Source organism: Neovison vison, chromosome 6 (genome assembly GCF_020171115.1).
Source record: "Neovison vison isolate M4711 chromosome 6, ASM_NN_V1, whole genome shotgun sequence".
In the NCBI taxonomy this organism is placed as follows: domain Eukaryota; kingdom Metazoa; phylum Chordata; class Mammalia; order Carnivora; family Mustelidae; genus Neogale; species Neogale vison.
Window position 1 is genome coordinate 108,777,565 of NC_058096.1, and position 26,166 is coordinate 108,803,730.

A 26,166-nucleotide genomic window follows, 5' to 3' on the forward strand; every position below is an offset into this window, starting at 1 on the left:
GCTCCAATGGATGAGGGTGCTTTCTGGGCCAAAGAGATTTGGGGATTTGAGGTTAGGAAGCCAGTACAAGAGCTGGCAGGAGGGGAGGGGGGAACCTGCCATTTGCACGTACATTTCCCCATATTGGAAGTGTTGGAATGAAACCCGTGCTCAAGGGAGTTCTTCTTCGAGCGTCAGGTTACCAAGATGTCCACTGAGAGGAAGGCTGGAAGGTTGAGTTGTGCCCATGCGGGACACATGAGTTGCAGATATGTTAACATCTGCTGAGTGTCTTGCTTTAAGGGAGTGGGGTGGGGTGAAAAACTTGCCAGGATGGATTAAAATGTCAATCCCAAAGGAAAAATGTTGCTGGTCACGCCTGTTCCTGAGAAAAATACACCAAAGCCTTCAGGAGTGCCAGTGGGAATTTTATAAGCTATCAATACCTATACATACACTTGGTAATTTTTTTTAATATCATAAAGCAACAGATGTCTCCCTTCTGTCTACTTCCCAGCCTTTCCCATAATCCATTTCTGCCTGAATTGAGCAATCTATATTATCTCCCAGAAGGCCAAGAGCAAACTGTATATCCTATTCCATTTGCAAAAGTCGTTCAAATACGTACTGCCCCACTGCTCCCTCAGGTTCTTCAAGAAAAGCACCCAGGGAAAAGGCTGAAAGCCTACCTACTACCCTCAAATTCCTTTAGCACCAACTGCAAGAAAAGACTGAAGAAGTTTAAGTAATTTCTGAAAGAAGAGGAAAAGAAGAGGAGGAAACAGTTTCAAAATGTGCAAACTGCAAAATTCCAACTCTTCTTTCCCCTAATGATGTCACTTTATATGCCGGGCCTAGAAGATACATAGTTAGTGAATGAGTGTGTGTGGTGGTGGGGGGAGAGCCCCCAAGTACAGCTTAAACTTCATGAAGTGCTTACATTTCTAGACAAGAGGTAACCCACAAACAGACAACAGGTGTCCTCTCCCTGCGTACACCAACAGCCTCTGAAGGACACCAGGAACTTTCCCAGGTGAAAGCAATGCAATAGGGCAGTGAATCCCATGAAGCAATCAACAAGACAGCCTTCTCCCTGGTGTACCCAGCACCCCATATAGTCATGACATACCAGGTGCTTTCTCAAAATACCGTTCATTTCAAGAATAGAAAGAATTCCATCCTACGTGTAGACTCACTTCCTTATGCCCATATTGGGAGTTGGTGAGTCTACTATATTCAAAAGGAAAGCCATAAGGCTAGGGGCAAGGACTAAAATGCAGAAAGGATATTTCCTAGGTCCAGGGATCCTAAGATCTTAAAAAAGGGCATCACCATGACTGGATCTTTAGGCTTGGATGCAGAGGGGTCCTCCCCACCACCTCTCAACGCCAACTGCTGTTCCTACCATGGGATGGCTTTTCTGTTTGGTTTTATACTCAGTTGTGTATAAACAAGTCTGCTTTACTAGCTCCTAAGTTCTTTGAGGGTGATTTTTAGTAAAGCTATTTCCTAAAGCTGCACACACAGAAGACAATAACAGCCAGACAGATAAATGAGAGAACGAAGAAAGGAATGGCATGATTTTATGCTAACCTGAATCAACGCAGTAATCCCGGGGCTCCTGCTTGATTCCCATTGGTGACTGGAACCCATGTGCTGGGGGGCCTGGCATGCCTGGGACCCCATGTTCATAGAGTGGATCATGGTATTCTTGTTTGAATCCCTGAGGGGGCGGGGGAGCTGCAGGGACAATAGGTTCTGACATTTGCCGGTGGTAATTGGGGCGAGTATCTCCAGGAACTCCTGATTGAGGAGGGAAGGGGTGGCAGGGTTCAGACAGTTGTCTCTGAAATCTGTAAGAAGAAAGTAGTTATAGTTTTTAACTAAGAACATGATATATGCCTCCTCGATTTAGCATAGGAATTAGAAGTTCAGATAAATGAAATTATTTGCAAAGTACTTAATGCTTATTTCTGAACATTTTACCCTCTTCCTCAAATTATATGGCATAGTTCAGACCTCTTGAGTCAGGGAATGGCAAAAAAAAACCCCAAAAAGCAAAAAACACAATCAAAGCAATGACACATAGCCTTTGTTTCCCACGCACATTTATCTCACACAGTCCATCTGTACAGTTGGGCCAGATTATGTGTCTAAATATATACGACCACTTATTTTTGCAAATATGACTAACATATACATATATTTACTACTTCATTCCTTCTTTTACCTGTAGGTAGAACTAAAATTTAAATACCAAAGAGTACAGATTGACCAGTTAGAAAATGTAATTTAAGAAACCCATTCATAATAGTAATAAAAACCAGAAAAATCTCTAGGAATAATCAAGAAATGTGCAGGTCATATAAGAATAAAGCCTTAAAACTATTTTCTGAGGAAAAGAATGAAAATTTAATTAAAGAGAAAATATTTAGGACTTTGAAGCTATTCTTTTGTTAACAATTATTTTTTAAAGCAATGATTTCCCAATCAACTTGATAAAATGATTCTAAATTTTATTTAAAATATTAAATAACTTTTGAAAAGAAATGATGATATATTAGATATTCACAAATTTTCTAAAACTGCAGTAATGAAAACAGCAATACAAGGAATGAAAGATAGGCATAACAAAGGAATTGAAAGGGAAGTAGAAAACTGAGGTATATTCCAAAATTTACTACTTGTTAAAGTTAGCATTTCAAATTGGTATGTGTGTGTGGGGGGGAGTTAGGTCCCTGTTTTATACCACATGTCAAAATAAATTTCAAATGGATTCAAGATTTCAATGTGAAACTTTTTTTTTTAAAGATTTTATTTATTTATTTGACAGAGAAATCATAAGTAGGCAGAGAGGCAGATAGAGAGAGGGGGAAGTAGGCTCCCTGCTGAGCAGAGCCCAATGCGGGGCTGGATCCCAGGACCCTGAGATCATGACCTGAGCCAAATGCAGAGGCTTAACCCACTGAGACACCCAAGAGCCCCTCAATGTGAAACCTTAATGGCAGGGAAAATATATGTGGAAACATAAGATCTTGAAGTGAGAGAAAAGCTTTCTATGCATCATACCAACAATGGAAATCATCAAGATAAATATGGATATTCCTCATTGTATAAATTTCTACAGGTCAAAAGACATCAGAAACAAAATCAAAAGAAAACAAACTGAGGAGAACGTTTCTAATAGAAAACATCAAAAACAAAAACCGAACAAGCTGGGGAAAAGCCTCTAACAGGTACAGCAATGTTAATACCGTTGACAACAAGCAGTTTTTAAAAATCAGTAGAGAATGACTATCCCAGTAGAAAAAAATTGGTAACAGACGTATATAAAGAAGAAATACTAATGATTGTCAACAAAAAAGCAGTTCAATTTCATCAGTGATCAAAAAAGTACTAAGAGAGAAGGGTTTGTTCTGGATACTTGGAGGATGAACAGGTGGTTAACAGAACTGTGCCTGGTACACAAAAAGCACTGAAATCATAGATATGATGAGATCTAGCTACAAGCACAGCCACCAGTGCAAGCCTCCAACAAGGAAACTGGCTAAGCACATTGTAATACAGCGACTGAGTTGAAAGCAACAATCGAATATGATGTAATACACAAATATGTAAGAATGTGGAAAGATATTTTTGACGTATTGCGAAATAGTTCCAAAGAGCATCAAATTTTTGCAAAGATAAAAATTATGAAAAAAGTATGGTGTCATACAAACCTTGGAGAGATCTGCATACTTATATAAATGTGAATACTGCTTATCTTTGGTTGGTTATGATATTAGAGGATTCTCTTTTTTTGCTCATCTACAGTTTAATAAATATACACTACTTTATGATAAGACAGCGCAATAAAAGCCTTTTGTTATTAACTGGGTAGCATTAATATCCTCGAGCTGTCAGAAAAATTCGGAAGTGTGCCAACTGCCCTTTCTCTGTTGGAAGGGCAGTATAGTGAAAGGGAAAGTGATAGACGGTAAATTTTCTTGGCTTCAGTTTCCTTGTCTGTAACATGGGGGTGTATTCTGCATCATAATGCTACTGGAATGACGAAATAAAAATCATGCCTACAAAGCACAGTTTGCACCACGGCTGTAAGCACTACCAGACTTCAGGAGGATGGGTTTAGAAGTCAGAGATGGTAACCGTCAAGGTGAGGTCTCCATCCAGGAAATATGCGTAAGGCACTGATCTCTGTGTATAAAGAAAAGCATTTGTGAATATATGCCCTCAGGCAGAAAGCAAGAGCTGAGGTTCAGGTTCAGAAATAACCTGTTCACAACAGCAAATTCCAATAGGTTATTTAAAATCAACAATAGAATCCTGTAATATTAAGGTCTTACTCTAATTATAGCTTGACTCCTATGAATAGTTTTCATAAAATCATATGAATTTGATTTGAATCAATCTGTGGCAACAGGTGGCCAACAGATTTCTAGAATATCAAGATTTAAAATCTTTAACTGAAGAGATTTGGATGCAGATAAAACATTGTTTAGATCGGGGTTTAGCACGGCACTCCTCTGTGGGAATCTTTACTACCTTACCAAAAGCAGTGCCGTAAGATCATGCCCTAACATGAAGATCACCAAACAATTTTACATACGCTCATTCTTTTATCCCAGACACCAAAGGCCTCGGAATCTGCCTGGTCAATGTATTACACAAGTTGTACCAACTGTAGAAGGTTTGGTGGGCTGAGAGCCTTTCCCTGTGGTGCTGAATGCATTACAGTGGAACTTCATCAGGAATGCGGATTTTCAAGGTTGCTGTTATTTAAGGAAACCCTTCCATGGTCTTTGAAGAAGTGTAAATTTGAAACCCGGGTTTAGGCTTGACATTTAGAATACAGGCAGCAGCAGCACACTGCAAACCTGAATTTCTGAAGAGAATTCTGAAGAAGTGGGCAGAAAAGAAAGACGAAGATATTCTCAAGGCCTTATTTTTATAAAGTACCAAGCCTTACACCCGCAGGAAGGAACAGGAACAAAGGCACCCATCTTCCACACGCTCTTCCCTCCGCCACCATCTTAGCACCTTCAAAGGTGACCTCCACAAATCACTTCCTTTGATGGCTCTGAGAGGGCACCGAACCGCTTAGTTCTGTAACCAGAGCCTCTGCAGCTGGCAGGCCCAAGTCCTTCACTTCCTCCGGGTGCCTAGCTTCTCACCTTCCAGAATGAAACTCTAGAGTCGGCCTGGTGTGGCCCCTTCAGGAAAAGGTACTTCCATATGGGTACCAGCCAGCAGCCTCTGTCCCTCCCCCAAGCCCCACTACAAGGGTGCATGGAGCTTAGAGGCCGGGGATCTGCAGGAGAGAGTCTATAATTGGGATGGTTCAGTCCTGGTTTGTTTTGAGGGAGTGGAATGGCAAAGGGGATCTTAAGGGTAGGTCACAAAACCAACATATTTGGAGAAAGAGTCTCTCAGAGCTTGCTGCTGATAATGGGTTTTATTCTCAGAGATTAGTAAAGTAATTCCGTTCTTGTCCTCAAAATACATTCTGTGAACTTTACTCACTGACCTTCATTTGAACCCCCTTCCCCTTTCTGCAATCCTTTTGAAGTATCTAAGAATGTGTTGTATATATAATACAGCTCTGACAAGGATGCCTCCTGTTTACTGAGGCAGGCAATCATGTTCAGTGGAGGAGCTGCTTGGTTCCTCACAAGCCCCTTCTCCGACTCGCCCCCCTCCCTTCTCCCTCCCACACCGCCATCCCAGCGGAACTCCTCCGTGGTGGCCGTAGTGAACTCACAGCTAGGGAGCAAAAGATTTCTGACTTTTGAGTGAGCTTAAATCCAATAGGTGACGGATGAAGGCTCTTTTGGTGCCAGTTTATTTAAAGAACCAGTTATTTATTTATTTGTCAGATTTATATAGCGCCTTTCCTCCCAAGAGCTCACCCACGCTACCAACATTTGGTTTACGTTATGAAAACCGTTAGATGCTTTTTCTGCATTTCCTTTTCGGTTTCTGCTGCCAACACACAGAGTAAACACAATGCTTGGAGGACGAAAGGAGAAAAGTGTGGATTTGACAAAGGCTACACAGTGGCTATGGGTACCAGGTAAAGTAGCTATGGTCCAGAGGTCAGCTGGGAGATGAGACATAAAATCGGCCAGGAAACCAACACCATGTCCTTAATGTTTCCCTTAATGTTTCCATTAAGGCTAAGAGAAGGTAGAACAGGGAAGCAGCAGAGCCGGATAAGAGGCTGTGGCCATGAAGGCAGAAGATTCCGGGCTGAAATCCAATCTTTACCACTTACTGGCTGTGTGACCTTGGGTGAGTTATGTAACTGCTCTGAGCCTCATTTTCCTTGACAGTAAAGTAAGGATGACCAGGATACCCATCCAAAGTCTTGTTGTAAAGATTACAAAAGCTAATGCATGAAACAGGGCCCGGCTAGCTGTTAAGTTTTCCTTACATTACTTTCTTTCTTATTTTTTTTAAACAATATTTTTTTAAATTCTTAATTTATTTGACAGACAGAGATCACAAGTAGGCAGAGAGGCAGGCAGAGAGAGAGAGAGAGAGGAGGAAGCAGGCTCCCTGCCAAGCAGAGCGCCCAATGTGGGACTTGATCCCAGGACCCTGAGATCATGATCTGAGCCAAAGGCAGAGACTTAACCCACTGAGCCACCCAGGTGCCCCACCTTACATGACTTTCAAACACCACCATCAACTGTCCCAAATCCTCCCCCACCTCCCCTCCCCCCAACAAGCAAAATTCAGAAGCTACACAACTGTACAGGGAGATCTTAAAGAATTGGGAGAAAACTATCACGCACACATAAAAAGAGTCCACTAGTTGCCTACCCGATATCTACTCTCTCAGAATAAAAATGCTGATTTTTATTCACATTTATTTCATACTAACGTTTACTTTCCTGCCATATACCAAGAGCCAGACGCTGTTACCAAACAAAACTCGAACACTCCCTAAAAGCACACCACAGAACTCTGAAAAAGCTCTCAAGGCTCTGCGAGGTCTGTCAGCACTGCCACAACTCAAATTTGGCCCATCTAAACTGTGATAAAACATTGATAGATGAGGAACAAAATATGTCCTTTAAAGGCCTAGATGTTTGTCTGATTTCCTAACATCAAACACAGAAAGAAGGATGGGGATGGAAATACAGGATGTCCTCAGAATATCAGGTGGTGAGAGTGTTAGCTTTATATGTACAACACTAATGCGTCTGATGATGAAAAGATTAGGGATAAAGGGAGATTCACACGGTAAGAACTTACCCTTAACCAATGAAGCAACAGAAGTTTCTAAGCTGTGGTATCTGCATCATTTTAGGAAGATTCCTTTATGGAATGTGAAAACTATCTTTAAACAGTGTCACAAGAGCTAGCATTTACTGAGCCCCTTCTCTGTGCCAGTATGATGTCATTTAATCTGCCCGATGATTCTATGTGGCAAGTAACTACGCTTCTACCGTTTTCAGACAAAGAAACCAAAGCTTAGACAAAGTTAAGTGCCTGCCTGAGGTCATGCAGATAGGAAGTAGCAGAGGTGGGATTCAATCCCAGGCCCAACTCCAGAGCCTATACTGTTTCTGTAACTACTTTTAAATACTCTCTTGATGATATTTAAATAAAAATCATATAGTCCAGACAGCTAGAAAACTCCCATATGTTTGGAAATTAAGAACTATATTTTTAAAGAACTGCAGGATTGAGAGAAAAAATAGAAAACACTTAGAACTGAGGTTTTAAATCAAATCAGAATTTTAATTTAAATCGGAACTTCAGGGATGCAGCTAAAGCAGGACTTGGGTAGGGAAATCAAGTAACTGATTGTATAAAGCAGGACATTTGGGGGAGTAAAAAGGAAAGCTACGAGCAATAACTTCGATTAGCCATAAACCATAAGTGACCTGAGACAAACGGAATGAAGTGAATGTGTTCACTTAGGAGAAGTTTTATTTGCTTACATGTTATACTATAAAGAAAAAAAAGCTAAAAAAGTGACGAGTGAATCAAACCAAAGCACTTAGGAAAAGAAAAACAATGCAAGGAAGTAGAAAGAATAAAAAATTTTAGTAAGAGCAGGGAGAAATCAATGAAAAAGAAAACATCTCAGAGAGAGGATGAGCAAAACCGATGTCGATTTGTTGAAAAGACAAATGATATTGTCTGCCAAGGACTAACTAGAGATTTTATGGCAATTAATTTTAAAACTCAGACAAAATGGAAAAATTCCCAGAAAAAGTAATTTACTAAATTCACTGAACTAAATAGAAATTCAGAGCAAGACCAGAGAAGTGAAGATGCTTAACCGGTAATTAAAAATCTGCCCACAAAGAAAATATCAGGCCCAAATGGTTTTACTGGTAAATTCTTCCAAAAATTCAAGGAATAAAGAATTCCAATTTCACATGAACTATTCTGGTATACATAAAAAGGAGGACACCCCACACCCCACTCCTTTGATGAGAATAACTTCAGTGCTAACACCCAACAGGGATAATATAAGTAAAAAAATTATACATTATTCTCAATTATAAATACAGATGCAAAAGTCCTCAATATGTATTGGAATAAAAAGTCCAGCAATGCAGAAAAGGTAACACATAACAAGTAAGTTAGGTTTAGCACATGAATACAAGGCTGGTTTCATATATAAACCAAGGTAACTCACTACATTAAATGGAAGGAGAAAATTCAGTTGATGATGTCCATAGGCAGAAAAAATGTTTGATAAAATTCAACATCCATTCATATTAAAAACTCTGAGTAAACTAGGAATAGAAGGAAATTTCCTTTAACTTGACACAAAGTAACAAAATAACTAGGGTAAACATGGTGAAATGCTAAAAACAATCCCTCTTAAGATTCAAAACTAAAACACCCCCCACTCTAAGCATTAGAAATACATCAGCCAGTCTATCAAAGAAGGTTCCATTAAGCATCTCCGAAACTCAGTTTTGGATCCCAAAGTGAATTGGTGCCGCCATACGTAACATGCTATTAACAGCAGTGCGTGGAGAGGAGATGCGTCAGACACATTCACTTCATTCCAGGCCAGGCTACAAATATGACTCACAGTCAGGTTCTTCCCTCTCTAAAAACTACAAAATCTGAAGGACAAAAATGAACAGCAATTTATTGGGGATGGATTTTAAGGGAGGAAGTAGAAACAACAAAAAGCCTTGAGTTTATTAAATCTCTTAATCTGCACAGCATCTTTAGGGAATGAATAGTTATCTATTTAATCCCAATTCCACAAAATGTAAGCTCATTCCTTTAAGCTTTGAAGACTGGATCGTAAACACTGAGGGGGAGAATTTTCTCAAACAGGTTAGGCGATTCGCATAACTGACCCTTTCTTGGTGACTCTGGGACATTCTATTCTATCAATTCAGCAGGACAGCCTATGACAATACTGATCCCTTGGGGAACATCAAGAAGCAGAGGATTTTTCCACCAGAAGTACTGTCTTAAATGTTGTCATTTCTTGAGATCTGCCTCTTGATGCTGAGTGAGAGAGCAGTGTATTCCAAAATTTTTAGATGAAAAATTTCCTAGTGGAGCCTCTTCAGTTGAATTGTGGGGGACTACCTCAACTCGAGATGTAATGAGAAATGGTAAAACAAAGGACAAAATCATACCTAGCCAGAACGATGGGTATAACATAGGAACATTTTCTAAATTTCTCCACTTAGCCCATGTAAACATCATAAGCAACATGATGAAAAAACTTTTGAGATTGGGATGGCTGAATGAAAAAACACGCCTCCTCTTTAAGGAACAGCTGGTCTTTAAGGATAAATGGAACATGTCTCAACATGCCAAATTACATGTTAGTCCCCCCTTCCCCTCGAGGGGGAGGAAATCACGAATATAAATCATGGCTTCCAAACACAGTATTTATCTTCTAAGAATAACTTATGAGTTGTGAAAAATTATATAGTAAGATTATATGGAACATTAAGAATGTACTTTTGAATAGATTATATTTTATTTGTTTAAAGCATAATCCTCATAAACTACGAGCACTGTCAATAAACATACACTGAGGACAAGTAAGATACTGGGCTGAGAAGGTTCTAAGTCATGGTTTTTAAACCTCAGAAAGTTTATTCAACTGCAGAAATAAGGCATACTGTGAGCAATACAAATAAGGTAACTGTCACAACACGAGTTTAGACGAGTAAAATAGGAATTTAGTAGGATTTTGTAATTTAAAATAAGGAGAGAGTTCTGGTAGTTTAAGAGAATGTTAGCAACCCCCCCCCCCACCAAATCATAACCAAAACAAACAGTGCATGCTTTGTTTATAAATGTAGGTCCCTATAGTTGGCTATGTGACCATTAGGAAGTCCCTTAGCTGTTCTGAGGCCCGATACTCTTATCCGTGGAATAGGTTTTTTTACTCTGCTTTGGTTAGAGGATTGTTAAAAAGCTCAAATGAGACTATTTGCCCAGATGCCTGGGTGGCTCAGTTGGTTAAGCATCAAACTTAAGGATAATGATCTCAGGTTCCTAGGATCGGGCCCCTCACCAGACAGTCTGCTTATCTCTCTCCCTCTGCCCTTCCTCCACTCACGCTCTGTCTTTCTCTCAAATAAATAAGTAAAATCTTTAAAAAAAAAAATTGTATTTCCTTCATATCTCATATCTTGAAAAATACCATATATTTTGTTAGGGGGTTATTTTTTGAAGTAATATTCTTAGATTGTAATTAAATAAAAATTTAATTTTTCTTTTAAAAATAAATCAAAGAACAAACTCCAGTTACCAAAAAAAATGATCTGCTCCATTTTAGGCAGGCATAATCATTATGAAAGGTGGCATTATGAAGCTTGTTATCATACACAAGATGTAGGGTCATATCATACACAAGATGCCCAGGGTCCTGGGATCTCCTAAAGAAGTGCAATTACTATGACTTTTACAAAATCAGACCAGGGATTTTAGTTTGCCTCATTTTCTGTGTGTTCTCCAGTATCTATAAGCAAAATAATTTGTCATGTCTTTGGTATAATTTACATCACCCAAATATCACACGGATACCATCATTAAGAACTGATAAGGGCAATAAGAACAAAATTCAGAATACTGGGTATTTGATGCTTAAGAAAAAGGGGGGCTGGAGTAAGGATGGGGGTAGAAGAAACAGCTGGATCATGTTTTCTCAAAGTGTGACACTAAAATATCCAGGCCACGCCCCAGACCCACCAACTCAAAATCTGGGGCCAAGGAAGGAATCTGCATTTTTAATGAGCCCCTTTGGGAACTCCTGTACACTCGCAACCTGGTGGCTACAGTGCCTTAGGGTAGAAGACTGAGTGTCCCAGTGTTGCTCTTATTTTATCAATTTAGGACTTTGCCCTTCACCCCAGTTCTCCCAAGGACCTCTGTATCAGCCCAGCATGTGTGGGGTCTTTTTATTCTAGACCCACAGTCCCAATGGCAGAGTATAGGGGAAGTAAGTCTAAAATACCCAGGCAGGCCTCAGGGAGGAATCCTCTCCAAAAAGAAATACCTGGTTTCTGGTTCCTGCCTCTCTCTCTCTGGACACCTGAGGGCAGATACTCCTATATCTCAGGGATCAAACCTCCCCTTTTGGAGGACAGAGGGCTGGGTAGCCTGGTGACAAACCTATTTCACCATGGAGACTAAGGCTTCCTGTCTGCCAGGGCTGCGAGAGGACAAACATTCTCCTTACACAAGCCCTCTGGATAAGAAACAGGATTGAGGGGGAACTATGAATAAAAGAGACTGAACATGAAGTAATTTTCCTTTACACATGATATAACAAATACAAGGTTTGTTAAGTATTTCAAATACCAAATATATGACCTCCTTCATCCCTCCTCCTCAATTAATGATCCCTGCAGAAAATCAGGAAGATACTGTTTAAAAAACACAAAACTAAAAAAACTTTAGAAATAAAAATGCTATCCAGGTCTGAGTGCACAAACTGGCAGCCTTGCAGAGTGATTTTGCCCCAAGAAGTTTTGTTTAGTCTGCAAAGTGTTGCTTTTGTTTTCAATTTGAATTAGTTGCCAACTTAAAAAAAGAACAAAAAAAAAAAACCCCAAAAAACAAAAAAAACCCAAACCCATACAACCTGGAATTTTCACATGAAAATCCAATTTCTGAATTCTCCCGAAGAAGTGCAAGGCTATTAACAAGGTAATAAACTGGCAAAGCTTAGTGGTAGCTATCTCCTTCAGATGAGCTCCCTATTGAAACCGAGGCCCGCTATTGAGACACTTGAGTCAGTGTTTGCCTCTTGGGACCCATGTATCATTGGTGTTCATGGCTCTTGGCCTCGCTAAGGGAATAACGACTAACCAGCCAAATTACATAGTTCTTTATGGTGACTTTCACAGCAAGGGGGAAAGGGAATCAGAATCAGACAAGAGGGGCACCTGGGTGGCTCAGTGGGTTAAAGCCTCTACCCAGGGTCCTGGGATCAAGCCTTGCATCAGGCTCTCTGCTCAGTGGGGAGCCTGCTTCCTACTCCCTCTCTCTGCCTGCCTCTCTGGCTATTTATAATCTCTGTCTGTCAAATAAATAAATAAAATCTTAAAAAAAAAAAAAGAATCAGACAAGAATGTCTGCTTTCTTTTCAGTGTTTCATCTAGAAATAAAGTGACCCCTGAGTAAATCCTGGGATGTATGTGGGTTGGACCAAGCCTGAGGAAGGTATACTCCTATATCCTCCCTCTCCTGCCCCTTGGCCCCTACACCCAGGCAGAGCAGAACAAGAAAGTGAGGAAGGAAATACCAGTCACCATCTTGAGATCCTTGGTAACATCACTGACAACTCCCTACCTATATGTCTAGAGAGACTTGAATTAAAAAGATGGGTCTCCAGAACACCCTTTATAAAGGAAGGCCCCAGGCAACCAAAATTCTAGAATACCCAGATAATGGATTTACAAGGCTGGGACCTAAGATGTTAAGTTTGGTGTTTTTCGAGTAGGTTCCCTTTCCACTTTAGTTTATTTGATGAATGAAAGACTCTGGGCAAGTTATTCCTGATGTCTCAATTTCCTTATTGAACACAGGACCTACCTGGAGTGAAAAAAAAACAGAAGATTTCTATCTCCAAAGTAGGTAATTACAAAAATGTCTTTAGTTAATTCCCTGTTAAAATATGTTAAAATCAGATGAATGATAATATGTTTTGTAATTTAGCAATCCTCCCTAGTACATGAGTAAAATGTTAATAAAGTATTTGTAGGTAGCATAAACCAGGGTTTAATGCTAGCAGGGAGTATCCAGTGAGAAGCCACAGCCCTCAGTGAGGGTCAACAGACTGTAGAACCTGGTTCTGTCAGTCTTCTACCTTCATAATGGGGGGATGGTACTAACGATCTCTCCTTTATCTACTTCATAAATCGTCTGGAGTACCTCAAGAACAGGGTGCTATATAAATGGGTCACATTCCTGTCATTTGTCTTACCTCGAAATACGCCTCAGTGTCATGAGAACGATATATGTCCCTTGGAAACATGACTAACTGCTTCCTTTCTCCTGGTGGGGCACAAGGGAGGGGATGAAGGCAGTGAAAGAAGCCCAGATCAGCACCCACCTCTGTTCTGATGGATACTGGTTTTCAGGCATCATCTTTGGCATCTGCAGGGGCTGATGTGGTGGCCGGGGGACCGCAAAGGTTTGCTGCTGTGGTCCAGGTTCAGGAAGCGAGTGAGGGGCGGGGGCGGGGCCCACACCTGGTACTGGGCCCGCTGCGGGGGCGTGTGCAGAGGTGGGCAGAGTTCCCTGGGGTGGGGGGAACAGGGAGTTCTGATGGGTAGGTGACAGGGGGGTGGTGGGAGGAGTTAATGGCTTGAACCCAGAGGGAGGCTTCCGATCATAGGCACTGTAAACAGAAAGAGAGAAGGAACCATTAAGCCACGATGAAGCCATTAGCCTGGTCGCTGGTCTGGCAGGACAGCTAGGCTGGGTGGCAGGCCACATTGCCAGGAAATGACAGCATTAACATAGTTAAATTGCTGGCAGCCCCGAGGGAATATTTGTACCTCTGAAAAGTGACAAACACACTGCGTCACAGAGACTTGTTTAACACTTCTAGTGATTCTTCTCAAAGATAATTTTAGCCTCTATTTCCGGTTTCCTTTTTCCCCCTTCTAAAAGCACTCTCCATATATGCCATGTGTAGGGATAGATGGGGGGGGCAGAGTTTGTGTCCTGGGGGGTTTCTGGCCCCCTCTCCCGAGGATTCCAGCGTCCCCAGGAATTAGGTTCTCTGTGGAAGACACATTTCTGCCGTAACAGTAACATCGCTTGAGTTAACGACTCTTCTCCCCCTTTCCCAGGCAGATCTGTGTTTATCTTCTAGAGCAAAGACTGATTTAAAATTAAAGCTTCATTCCTGGGGCCTGGATATTCTTAAGTAAAGGGCACAGGCACGGGGACTTTTTCATATATTCTGATTTGAAGATTACTTCTTTGGTGCTTAAAGTTCACATTAACATATGATAGACATGAAGAAGTATATATTCCCTCCCTAGAAGCCCCAGATCAAATATCCCAGTATTCAGGGTTCTTTCCCTCAGGAGGGCTCAGTACCCCCTGCGCTCAGTTCCCCTGCAGAGCCCGTTTCACAGTTTAGCTTTTCATGTGCAGCACAAAGGCCCCCATTTGTACCAAACCCCCATCTAGAGGACGACATTGCCCTGAGAGGCGACTCTGAGTTCTACTCTAAGTGTCTGCTAAGGGTCCTTGAAGCAGCCTGCCGGGGGGCTCCTTTCCGGCTGGCCCTTCTCTGGGTCCACTTACCAATAGCTGTAGAGGCACTTTTCTCCATAGTTAGCACCGAGAGCCTGCTCGTGGCTGCAGGATGACAGCTCCGAGGAGGGGCTATGCAGCTCCCGTTTGATCTTGGTTGGAGGTGGGGCGTGAAGCACCACTGCAATCAGAAGAGGGTTGGGGCCAGGCCGGGGGGGGGGGGGGAGGCAGAGAGAGGATAGCTGATTAACAGCAAGCACAATGCTTTCCTTCTGTAACCCCTGTCACCAGTGGATGGTTCTTGGAAGTCATACGAGTCACATGCGGGGGAAAGCCAAACGCTGAAACACAGAGCCTTCCATCTAAAACCAATGAAAAGCTCTTTCAAGTCGGAAGTCATCATCTGACACTTTTAATTAGCCATGTCTTTATTCCCCCATATCTGTGGTGTTGGGTCTACTTCCTTAAAATTCCTGCAGGGGATGGTTCGTCCAGAAAAATGCAGGTGCGACAGAATACCAAGGGTTGCAGACATGGAAGAAATCTGTTTCCAAAAGGAACAAAATAGCCATAGATACATTGGGAGACAGTACACATTAACTTACCAAAGGCTTGAAACTGCTCTGGTAAGTATATTTCTTATTCAGAGGCATATAAATTAAATATTTGACTTTTTAAAAGTCCTTCCTCAAGCAGCTCTAAATATCAGCTCTGAGTAAGAAATACTGAGCTTTAAAGGGATTTCAAAAAATTTAAGAGCAAAGAAATCCAACAATGGCCCAAACCTCAACCTTAGCTAAGGGTAACTGCATAAGTACAAGTCCTGGAAACCTTTGTGCTTATGTCTGCTCTGTGCCTTTCCTACAGATCAACCCCTGAGGGTAGGTTTTCATAACCAATCTTTTCAGATAAGTGCCAATTACTTCTCCAAAACCGATGAAACAGTACACAGAGCTCTTGCCTAACGTTCGGAAATAAAGTGCGTATTCCTTAAGTGATTCTGAGAGTGCAAAGTTTTTCAAATCAAGGTGACTTACAGGGTAGCAAAATGAAACAAAATAAAACCAGGTTTGCCTTTTCTGTCTCATCTAGGAGCTGACTCATTTTAGTGAGAGCATTTTACCCAAAGTAGAAGGACAAACTCTAAAAGACGCTACACCACGGGGGCTGTTTGTTCCTTATGAGTTAGGATTGCTGCTCCCAGTCCAGCTCTCATGAAGGGTGGGAGAGAGACGAGTTGCCAGCAACTCTCCACCCTATCAAAGGTCTCATTAGATAGCTAACCACCATCACTGCCCTGGTATCCCACCAAAATTGAGGTCTGACTTAGTGCTTGCCCCTAGAACACTTTCAGGAGCTTAGTTCATTCTTAGTGATGATACCAGGCAGAATTAGCGAAACGATCATCTGTTTTCTGCTGAGAAGATTGAACAATCTTCTGACCAACTGCTTGCTCAGGTGCCATCTACAACCCCAAGTTCAGGTCTCCGACGTGAACAAATGCGACAAATGACTCCTTCACAGATGACAAGTTTATAAAGCAAAGTCCTGCCAGTGACTGACTGGAAAGGACAGGTTTTTATAATTCTTTTCCTACATAATGCCAACTGCTTTTCCTAAATACATGCAATAAGTTCGGAACTGGAAGACTATATTTAGAAGTCATTAGAGTCGCTCTCGTGATTTTTTGATGGTGACATCATGGCAGCAACCCTCAATTGTTATCAAATGTTTTCAGACATTCAGACACAGAAAATGGCTAAGCTTGTTGTTGTGAGAATGTTGTTAGTACATGAAAAGGGAGAGTCAGACAGCTTGACACCGAAAAGCACTTCTCCAATGCAGTGGTATTCTGGTGGTTCTCAGCACGGTCCCTTTGTCATTGCCTCTCATTAGCCTTCTGCCATAAAAGTTTTGGAAAAATCATGAGGGAAGGTTGATGATGCCCCGGTGTAAACACAAGTTACATGTCCTTGGAAAGTCTACTTTTCTTTATCTAAAGAAAATCCTTTCTAATCATGACTTTATCTACATTTAGAAAGTTAAAAATTTATGGTATCACTCAATTTTCCTATTTCAGGTTTTGGAAATGTATTGACATTTTCACAGGATTATTTAAAAAGTTACCAGTTCTGCTGACAAGACGAACTCCAGAGGGTAAGCCAAAGTTGTCCGGAAGGAAACATTTTTCTAATGGCTTCAGGAAGAGCATATACCCATTTTGAAAGAGAATCTAAACTGACAGCTAAGCCTGATGTCCTGATTTCTTCAGATCTACACAGTACTCTTAGTGTGTAACCTATCATTTTGCCTATAAAGTAAAATGGCATCTTCTACTACCCCCCAAACTGTCTTATACCTGGAATCTTATGTTCTCTACACAAAGGAGGAGTTCAAGAAATATCTGGTGAGTGCTATGGTCTGAATGTTTGTGTCCCCCTTCAGATTCATATGTTGAAATCCTAATCCCGAAGTGATGGTATTGGCAGGGGGGTGGTGGTGGTGGTGGTGTGCTTTGGGAGGTGATTAGATCATGAGGGCAGAGATATGTGAGGACAAAACAAGAAGAGAGCCTTCACCTGACCATATTGGCACCCTGATCTCAAACTTCCAGCCTCCAAAACTTTCAAAATAAGTGTTTGTTGTTTATATGTTATCCTGTCTGTGGTATTTTGTTACAGCAGCCTGAATGGACTAAGACAATGAGTGACTGAGCGGATTGTTTCCAATTAATTCTTAACCTTGAAGGCTGGGACCGCTTCTAACCTACAAGGCAAGGCAGTGTTAGTCATAAATATGTTTTCCCCAGGAATGAACCACTGCAAAGAGAGAGAAGAAAGTAGAATGGCCAGAGGAAGAATTGAAAGTTCCACAGGTTAGTGAGAAGACAATCATTAGGGGCCATTGGAGTGGTAAGGAAGAAGGCTCAGCTCTCCAAACGGACTGCTGGGCCAGAGGATGTGTGAAGGAACCTAATTATGGCATGCATTAGTCAGAGATAGTGGTGTATTTAAAGCAGGAACTTAGAAGCCCAAGGAATGCTCCTTGCTTTCAGTCTGCTCCCTCCTTTGTAAAATGAGATATGTGATGCTGCCTTGAGAAATACAGAAAATGGCACAGCACCTTACAGTGCTGTGATGTTGTGTAATTACACACTGTGCTTTCAAAAATAGAGTATTTAACTTCGCACAGGCAACTTCCTAAATGATGACAGAGACCTAGGACTACAAAGCATGGCAACCTACTGGAAAGAAGAAAGGTCATGAACTCCTGAGGAGGTTGGCGAAGAAATGCCAAAAGAGTTGACTAGGTAAGTAGATAAACATTTTCTGCAATTAGAAATTTTGAGTTTAAGCTCAGAGTTACAGAAAATGGGCCCAATAATCCCCGCTGAATACAGACAACCTTTGCTGTTATAAAGATACCATTCATTCATTCATCCATTCACCCACTCACTGCGCATCTTCTATGGGCCAGGCATTCTGGAGATGCTGGGGACAGGATGTATGCCTTACAGCCATGGCCCCTTTCTCATGGCATGCACAATTTAGTGAGGAATCTGACTTCTAGCATCATCTCTTAGATGCACTTATAGTTAGACTAAGACCACACAGTCCTCTTCATTCAGGGTCCTACATTTATAAGGACTGTGAGGCCCAAAGGAATTAAAGTAATTGCTCAAGGTCTTGGAGCTGCTATTAGAGGGGAAAGAAAGCAAGTGTTTCTGTCATTTCAGTAATCTACGGCACTGACAGAAATGGGAGACATTTTGCTCACCCACTTCGTACACTAAAAATAGAGGACACGAACCCCCCCCCACAACAAAAACAAAAATAACACATTACACCTGGTGGAGAGAAAGTACTCTAGAACAAAGAAAAAAATGAAATAAGTACTAAAACCTCTGGAAAAGAACAAGGTAGACAGACAAGAAAGAGGCAGCCAGACAGACCCCTTAAGCATTTACTTTGTGGTAAGTTGCTCTTACATACATAATTTCAGTCCATCTTCCCAACACAATGAAAAAGCTATTTCTAGTATTCCCTTTTCATAGGATAGAAAACCCAGGCTCAAAAAGGTAAGTAATCTGGCATAGTCTCTTAGCTATAAGTGGTCAAGATTCCTACTTAAACAGTGCTTAGTGACTCTACCATATTGCCTCCTGAGAGAATCTGCAAGAAAAAGACTAAATTCAAAAGGTATTAAAAGAAATGGGGGAAGAGAGAGAAGAAAGACACCACCTGAGAAGAGAGCAGAAGAATACTTTTTGCCAGCTCTCAGGGTCCCTCATGTTTCCTCTGCCCTCATGTTTACTCTGCAGTCTCCACCGGGAGACACGCTCTCAGGATCCCTCATGTTTACTCAGCCCTCATGTTTACTCTGCAGTCTCCAGCGGGAGACACACCTGATACACCTGCATCCATCCAACTCATACCTTTCTTGTCCCTAGGCCACCAAAATGCCCAAGATCCCTCTTTCACTCCTATCTTGAACCAACATCTCTTGACTCCAGTAGCCTTTACTTCTTAGCAATCCTTGCCACCCATTCCACCTAAAAGATCTCCCCTCCCTTCTATAATCCAGCTGACCAATATTTTCTGATTAAGACAGCCATAGGAATTTGAAGACCTGGTATCTTCCACAGCCAGTCACTGACTGGCCAGATCCCACCTTATGGCCATGGATACCATCTCCCTGCCTCTCCTGAAAGTGCTTCTAGACAATTCCCTCTCAATGCCACCTGTGAGGAAAGAACACTTTGAGTGAGCTAACTGGACTCTTACTGAACTTCAAAAAACTCTGTTAAGGATCCATACACTATGAGAGTCTCTGCTTGTCAGGGGTAGGAAAGATAAGGATTCCTGTTTAACCAGATTTAAGTCTGTAGCTAAGGACGTGTACCACAAAGTACAATATATTGCTTTGTAGACCACCATAACACCATTTTAAATCTAGATATTATGTTCAAGATCAATCAACTTAACTTTATAGTTGGTTTTCTTATTAGGGAACTCTTTGGGAGATTTTTCTATCTGACACAAAAATCAAGCCTGAGGGACTCCTGGGTGGCTCAGTTGATTAAGCATCTACTATTGTCTCAGGGCATGACCCCAGGGTCCTGGGATCAAATCCCACATCAGGCTCCTTGCTCAGCAGGGAGCCTGCTTCTCCCTCTCCCTCTGTTTACTGCTCCCCCTGCTTGTGCTCTCTCTCTCTGAAAGATAAATAAATAAATAAACAAACAAACAAATAATTTAAAATCAGCCCTGATCTTAGCCAACGTAATAAGGCAAGAAAAATAAATACAAGGCAAATGGATTAGAAAAGGAGAAATATAACTGTCATTATTAAAAGATGGCCTGATTTGGTATGTAGAAAATATAGAAGTATCCCCCAAATATAGGAATCAGTAAACTAATTTACCAAGACCAATGGCTACAAGCCTAATACAAAAACGAACCATTTCTGTATACATGTGAAATTTAAAAAATAAATTTACAAGAGCAACAAATGACATCAAATGCCTAGGAGCACATCTAATAAAAGACATGTAAGATGCCTAAACTGAGAACTGTAAAACACAAGAAAATAAAAGAACTCTCAATATATGGAAGGATATATCATGTTCATCATTTAGAAAGCTTAACATTATAGCGATATGAATTCTTCCCAAATTTATCTACAGGCTCATTGCAACCCCAAACTAAATCTCAGCACTACACAGAAATGAGAATAAAGACATCCCAATTACATTGACCAACGTGGAATCTCAGAAATATGCTTAGTAAAAGCCAGACACAAAAGAGCACAAACTGCGTTAGTCCATTTATATAACATTCAAAAGGGCAGGAAACTAATAGATGGTGTTTAAAGTCAGAATGAAGGTTACCCTGAGGGTAGTGCCTGTTCAGGGGGCATAAGGAGTCTTCTTGTGCTCTGATAAGTTCTGGGTCTTGATCCAAATGCTTGTACAGTTTGTGAAGCTTTATGATCTATACATCATATCAGTCAAGTTTCTCTGTTTTTTGTATTAAGTTTTTTAGTTTAATTCCAGCATTGTTAAGATACATGGTTATTTTGGGAAAACTATGGAACACTCCACGAATTTGCGTGTCATCCTTGCGCAGGAGCCATGCTAATCTTCTCTGTATCATTCCAATTTTAGTTTATGTGCTGCTGAAGGGAGCACAAGTTTCTCATTTTTAAAGCAAGCAGCCCTGCTCAATAGCATCATTGAGTTAATACTTATTAAGAATTCTCAAATTTTAGAAAATCTTTCTTCTTTGATGGTATAGAAACAGTCTTCCAAAGAAATAACCCAATTGTTTTGAAATAGAAAAAATAGACAAACTGGCCCATTCAAGAGAAATAATAATTCCCTCTGCTGACAAAATCTGTTTCCTGCCCACAAGTACAGGCTTGTGGACTCTGTCCAAGGCAGCTACCCCATGCCAGTGCTGGCAGTGAACTTCACTATTACAGCACATACGATCAAAACAAAGGAAAACACTTTTGTTGAATGTTATGATGAACGACAGTTTGATTTAAAAGGATTTTTTTTTTTTTACTAAGACAAAACCCACCTCCTCTAATACCGCTTTCCTTCGGTGTCCCCATAATCTCAAAGTTTCAATTTGCCACTAACTTTGTTGTGAATACGTATAACATTCACGTAGTTATTGAGTGTTAAAGAAATTGCTGATCAGTGATACTGCAGTCTGAGAGGGAGAAAGACTAAGCCCATCGTTATTTCTCCCACTTCACACACAGGCTTTGCCTACTTTCCTGTTTATGGTCATTGCTCGGGTTTTGTTTTGGGATTTTCCTCCTCCCTTATTCAGTTTCAGTACCTTCATCTGGAGCAGACTCATCTTTTCCAAATGAGTTATGCAGGCCTGCCATGGGTAGGGGGGACCTTATGTGGTCACACTCGACAGCCATGATCTTCTTACTTTACACAGAAAGCTGTGTGTCATAACAAAGTTGGTCAGAACCCCAACACCTGCTCCCAAATGGCATGTCCATGGGGCTACGTCTTAGGTGGCCAGCCTATGTCTCCAGAACTTCTCATAGCACTCCTGAATGTGGAATGTAGGTAGTCGTGGTCAGACTTCTCGAGATTCTGGAGTGATAGTCCTACAGTGACGGTCTATTCTTGAGCTTTACTATTCCCTTTGCCCCAACTTTAGGCACTGTTCCTTTCTTAGACCACTACCATCTCACCTCATGTCCCTCCATAGTAAGGAAATACGTACTGATTAGTTCAAGAGTGGGGGGGTGGGAGAGCCCGAGACGTCTGCCTGTATTATTCTTTGGTTATGGCAGTGAGTAGAGCACGAGGAAAGAAGGCAGGGGAAAACCATCAAGCAGAAGGACATGGGAATACAAACAGGATGTAAAATGAACCAAAGAAGCCACCAGGAAGAGCAGGTGTGATCTCTTCTCTCCTCATGTACCCTTAATTTGTCAGAGTGCCCCACTAGCAAAGACCAGAGGGCTTTAAGTCACCAGATGTAGTATCCCTTGGGACCTGTGGTTTGAAGAGCACAACAAAGCCAACAGGCCTACTTTCCAATGTACTGCTGCCTTTCCTTAGCTCTGGCCTTTTTTGGACAAATTCTGAGAAAAAGTGCAAACAGCCAGTTAGTAAGAAAAAAGAAGTAGAGAGAACGAGGCTTATTTTTTAAGTTCTACCTTATTACCAGAAGAGGTCAGAAATAGGTCTTTATTTTAGGGCTGAGTAGATTAAAAATTCATTTCAAGCATAAAATGTATTCCTAATGTTTCGATATTCTTTGTAATTGCTATAGCACTACTAGTGAATGACAAGGACAGGAGATAATACTCTGTTCTGGGAACCAAGAAGGTTCGAGGGAGATAAAGTAAGTGGATAGGTTCTGGCACTTAAAAGAGCATCTGGAAAAAGAGACGCCTCTTGGATTTCCAAACCAAATAAGAAACATGCTCAAACCCATTTGAACAGTTAACATTAATTCTGCCTGGCAACAGTTTCCAAAAATAAAAATTTGAAATGTTATCAAATGTAGTTAGGGGGCACAAGTTCTAAAAGCAGAATTGGAGGAGGTATGGGAGAATGTGCTGTTTTCTTTAATATCTGACACAGCTAACCTTGCTAAGCTTAAATTTAAAAAATTGAATATAGTGAAAAATCACCCATAAATAGTAAAATCAACTATTTAGTAAGCTGTGCTAAAAAAATTTTAATGATTCCCTCAAAAACCCTCTCCCCAAACATGCGCAAACTATCTCTGACCTAAATATCTCATCTGACTCACTGTTCTTTTATATTAGTATTTTAAGGTCAGTGTAATAACATGGATAGAAGAGTAAGGGAATCAGCAACATAGGATATTTCTGGGCCTAAGGCCAGCATTTTTGTGTGTTGTTTCCATTTCTATGTATCCTTTAAAAATGTACCCCCCCAGGGGCACTTGTGTGGCTCAGTTAATTCTTGGTTTCGGCTCAGGTCCTGATCTCTCATGAGATCAAGCCCCGCATTAGGCTCCATACTTAGGATGGAGTCTGCTTCAGATTCCCTCTCCTTCTCCCTCCCCCTCCCCCTCTATGCACACACACACCTATGTTCTCTTTCTTTCAAATAAATAAAATCTTTTTTAAAAGTACCCTCCCAAAACAACTGTCTAGGACCCTTCAAGAAAAGGTCAATGTTATGGGGGGAAAAAAAGGACAGAGTGTTGTAAAGAAGATAAAAGGTAACAATAAATGCAATATGGGATTCTTAATTGAATTAGATCAAAAACAATATTAATATCAGCTATAAAAGATATTTGGGGGACAACTGGGGAATTCTGAATATTACTGTATAAAAATTAATTTTCCTAGGCTATGTAGAATATCCTTAATCTTTGGAGATGCACACTAAAGTATTTAGAGGTGAAATTCATGTCTGCAACTTGCTTTTGAATGGTTGAGGAAGAAAAAAATAATCTATACACAGAGAAATGAAGCAAATATAGGAATATGTTTTCAAAATCAGTCAATAAGGGGGTGTCTGGGTTAGCCAGTTGACTGTCTAACTCTTGATTTTAGCTCAGGTCATGATCTCAGGGTCAGGAGACCAAGCCCCATGTTGGGCTCCATGCTCACTGGGGAGTCTGTTTGGGATTCTCTCTTTCCCTCCCCCTCTGCCCCTGCCCACTGTGCTCTCTCTAATAAGTAAATCTTTAAAAAAAAATAAAAATAAATCAATCAGACAGACGTAGTCCATCTCCTCTGAGATACTTGGAGGGAAAAAAATGCCTTTAACTTACGGTTGACTAACAGGTCAAAAGTAGATGTGCTAAAAACTTCAAAACCATGCATTCACACAAGTAAAAAGTCACCCCTGGCTCATTACCAAATTGGAAGGGTACTATCCTTTTTATCCTTGACCATGTTTGGATAATACAGCTCCAGGAACTAAAATTACACAAAGACAAATGTTGGTCACATTCTAACATCTAAGCCAGTGGTTCTCAAATCCTTTTTGGCCCTGGTCCACTTAGAAAGGAGAAAGGAACACCCAAGAGAGGGCAAAATGAAAATCACCACTTCTACCATCATGACTATGGCCCATGGCCACCTTCACCATTGTCTGGGTAAAAAGACAGTAATTACATAAGTACAATACATTAACAAAAGTAAAATCTATCAGTAATTCCACATACATATCAATACACACATAACAGAAACTAAAACATATGCCCAACTCAAGACCACAGAGCATTCTTGGAAAAAGATGGAGAATGTCTACCCTTGTAAATATAAATGTGCAACAGGTTTAGAACATTAACAGAACAGCTGGACAACTCCTTAGATTTTATCCCCCCAATCCTCAAGAGGACACAGTGTAGTCGTCACCAATCTGTGAAGATTGGCAGAATAAAAAAGAATTAAAGTCCTCTTCCTTGAGGTTCTCTTTTGTTCTCTTTCTTTCTACACAGCTGGTTTGGCTCCTTCTGTCCATAAAGGCTGAGCAGAGCCAGGAGAAACAGCTTGAAATGGGTGGCCTTGGCTTTTGGTGCTCGGAGCATTAGGGAAAAAAGGCACAAAGTGTCTGAAAGGACAGTGTCAATGGACGAAACTGGCTTACCCAGCCGGACCAGCTAGAAATGCAGATGAAAGCCCGAAGTTGTGTTTTAAAGGGATGCTGGCTTGGACAACCCCCTGTGCATTTGTGTATTGGGAATCAAGGATGTCAGCAGGACTCTGGTGTGGAATCAAGGCTCTCTACAAAACTCATGGGAGATATGACAAACACCGGCAAGGCCAACACCTAGGTGAGCACACGCACACAGGGACTAGGATTTCAGGGCAGACTCCTTCTGCAGTCTCGGCAGGAACAGCTTCATTTGTCCTGGACAGAGTCCTACATGGAGAAAGCAAGGCTTCCTCCCTGGAATAGATTTGGTCTCAGAAGGTAAAGGGAAAGTTCTCTTTAGGATTGGCATTGTGGCAATATTCAGGATTTTAGATCGGTGATTAATCACGGTGGTAGGGGTGGGGGTTTACAGTGTTATTCCAGGTTATTTTTTCCTACTTATCTTGCTGCTAGTTGGGGACCAAGGGACTGAGTATTATCACCCTGGTGGTATATTTCTGGGCCCCAGGGTACAGAATCAACCCTGAGGTAGCAGAATTCATCAATGAACAATTCTAGAAGCCCTTCCTAGACGGCCAATATTATCTTCTCTACAATAAATATCACAAGAGCCAAAATAGGAACTGATAAAGCTAGTTCCCAGAACATCTGGCTTCAGGAATCAGATTTCTTCTATGCAGTGGGAAAAACCTATAGTCAGCAAAAGAGAGGCTTCAGGAATTAGAGTGTGGACCAAAAAAAGCCAAAAACAAAAACAAAACAAAACCCAACAACAACAACAACAAAAACCCACTTTATTTTTCATGATTTAGAGCTAGAAACTTGGGGTAATAGAATAAGCTCAAGAAAAAAAGACTTTGACCTTGTTATCATGACGTGGACCGTGGGAAAAGACAGATCCAATAAATAGGATTGGGGTTATGCTGGTATTCGGAAAGGACCAATCCAAAAGTGAGATTCAAATATTCTGACCCTGCATGAACACGGCCTGGGGAATACCAGAGTGAAAGAATAACTAGGGAACCAGGTCTCGTAAAGGAAGAGAGGTGAGGGAAGAAGATAACCTTTTTTTTTTTTTTTTTTTTTTGCTGTAGGACAGGTGAGGTTATACTAAGTATTTGGAAATCAAGAGCTGGCAACGTTTTCGAGGACACAAGCCCAGGGATCATGTTGGTGAGATCCTGTTACACCGGAGAGGCACTTACTTGCAAGACGGGGCGGGGACTACATCTCGAGAGAGCCCACTCTCAATTCATGACTGGGGTGGCAGAGAAACAGGGTTAGTGGGGACATTAGAAGATTACTTCAGATTTCCGAAAATGGCAACCCAGAGGCCTTGAATA

General features: G+C 41.1%; 1 protein-coding gene and 1 non-coding gene across 2 annotated transcripts in view; both read right to left on the reverse strand.

The window, feature by feature from the left end:
* The window catches only part of ETV5 (ETS variant transcription factor 5), a 56,439-nt gene that overhangs the window by 14,234 nt on the left and 16,039 nt on the right, over positions 1-26,166 (reverse strand). The window contains exons 6-8 of the mRNA XM_044251943.1: positions 14,752-14,881; positions 13,544-13,831; positions 1,573-1,832 (exon numbers count right to left, since the gene is read on the reverse strand). Coding sequence (XP_044107878.1) covers positions 1,573-1,832; positions 13,544-13,831; positions 14,752-14,881 — 678 coding nt within the window. The remainder of the gene's footprint in view (positions 1-1,572; positions 1,833-13,543; positions 13,832-14,751; positions 14,882-26,166) is intronic.
* On the reverse strand, positions 20,784-20,890 carry LOC122910958. The gene has a single exon (XR_006385310.1). It is a non-coding gene; the product is annotated as a U6 spliceosomal RNA (small nuclear RNA).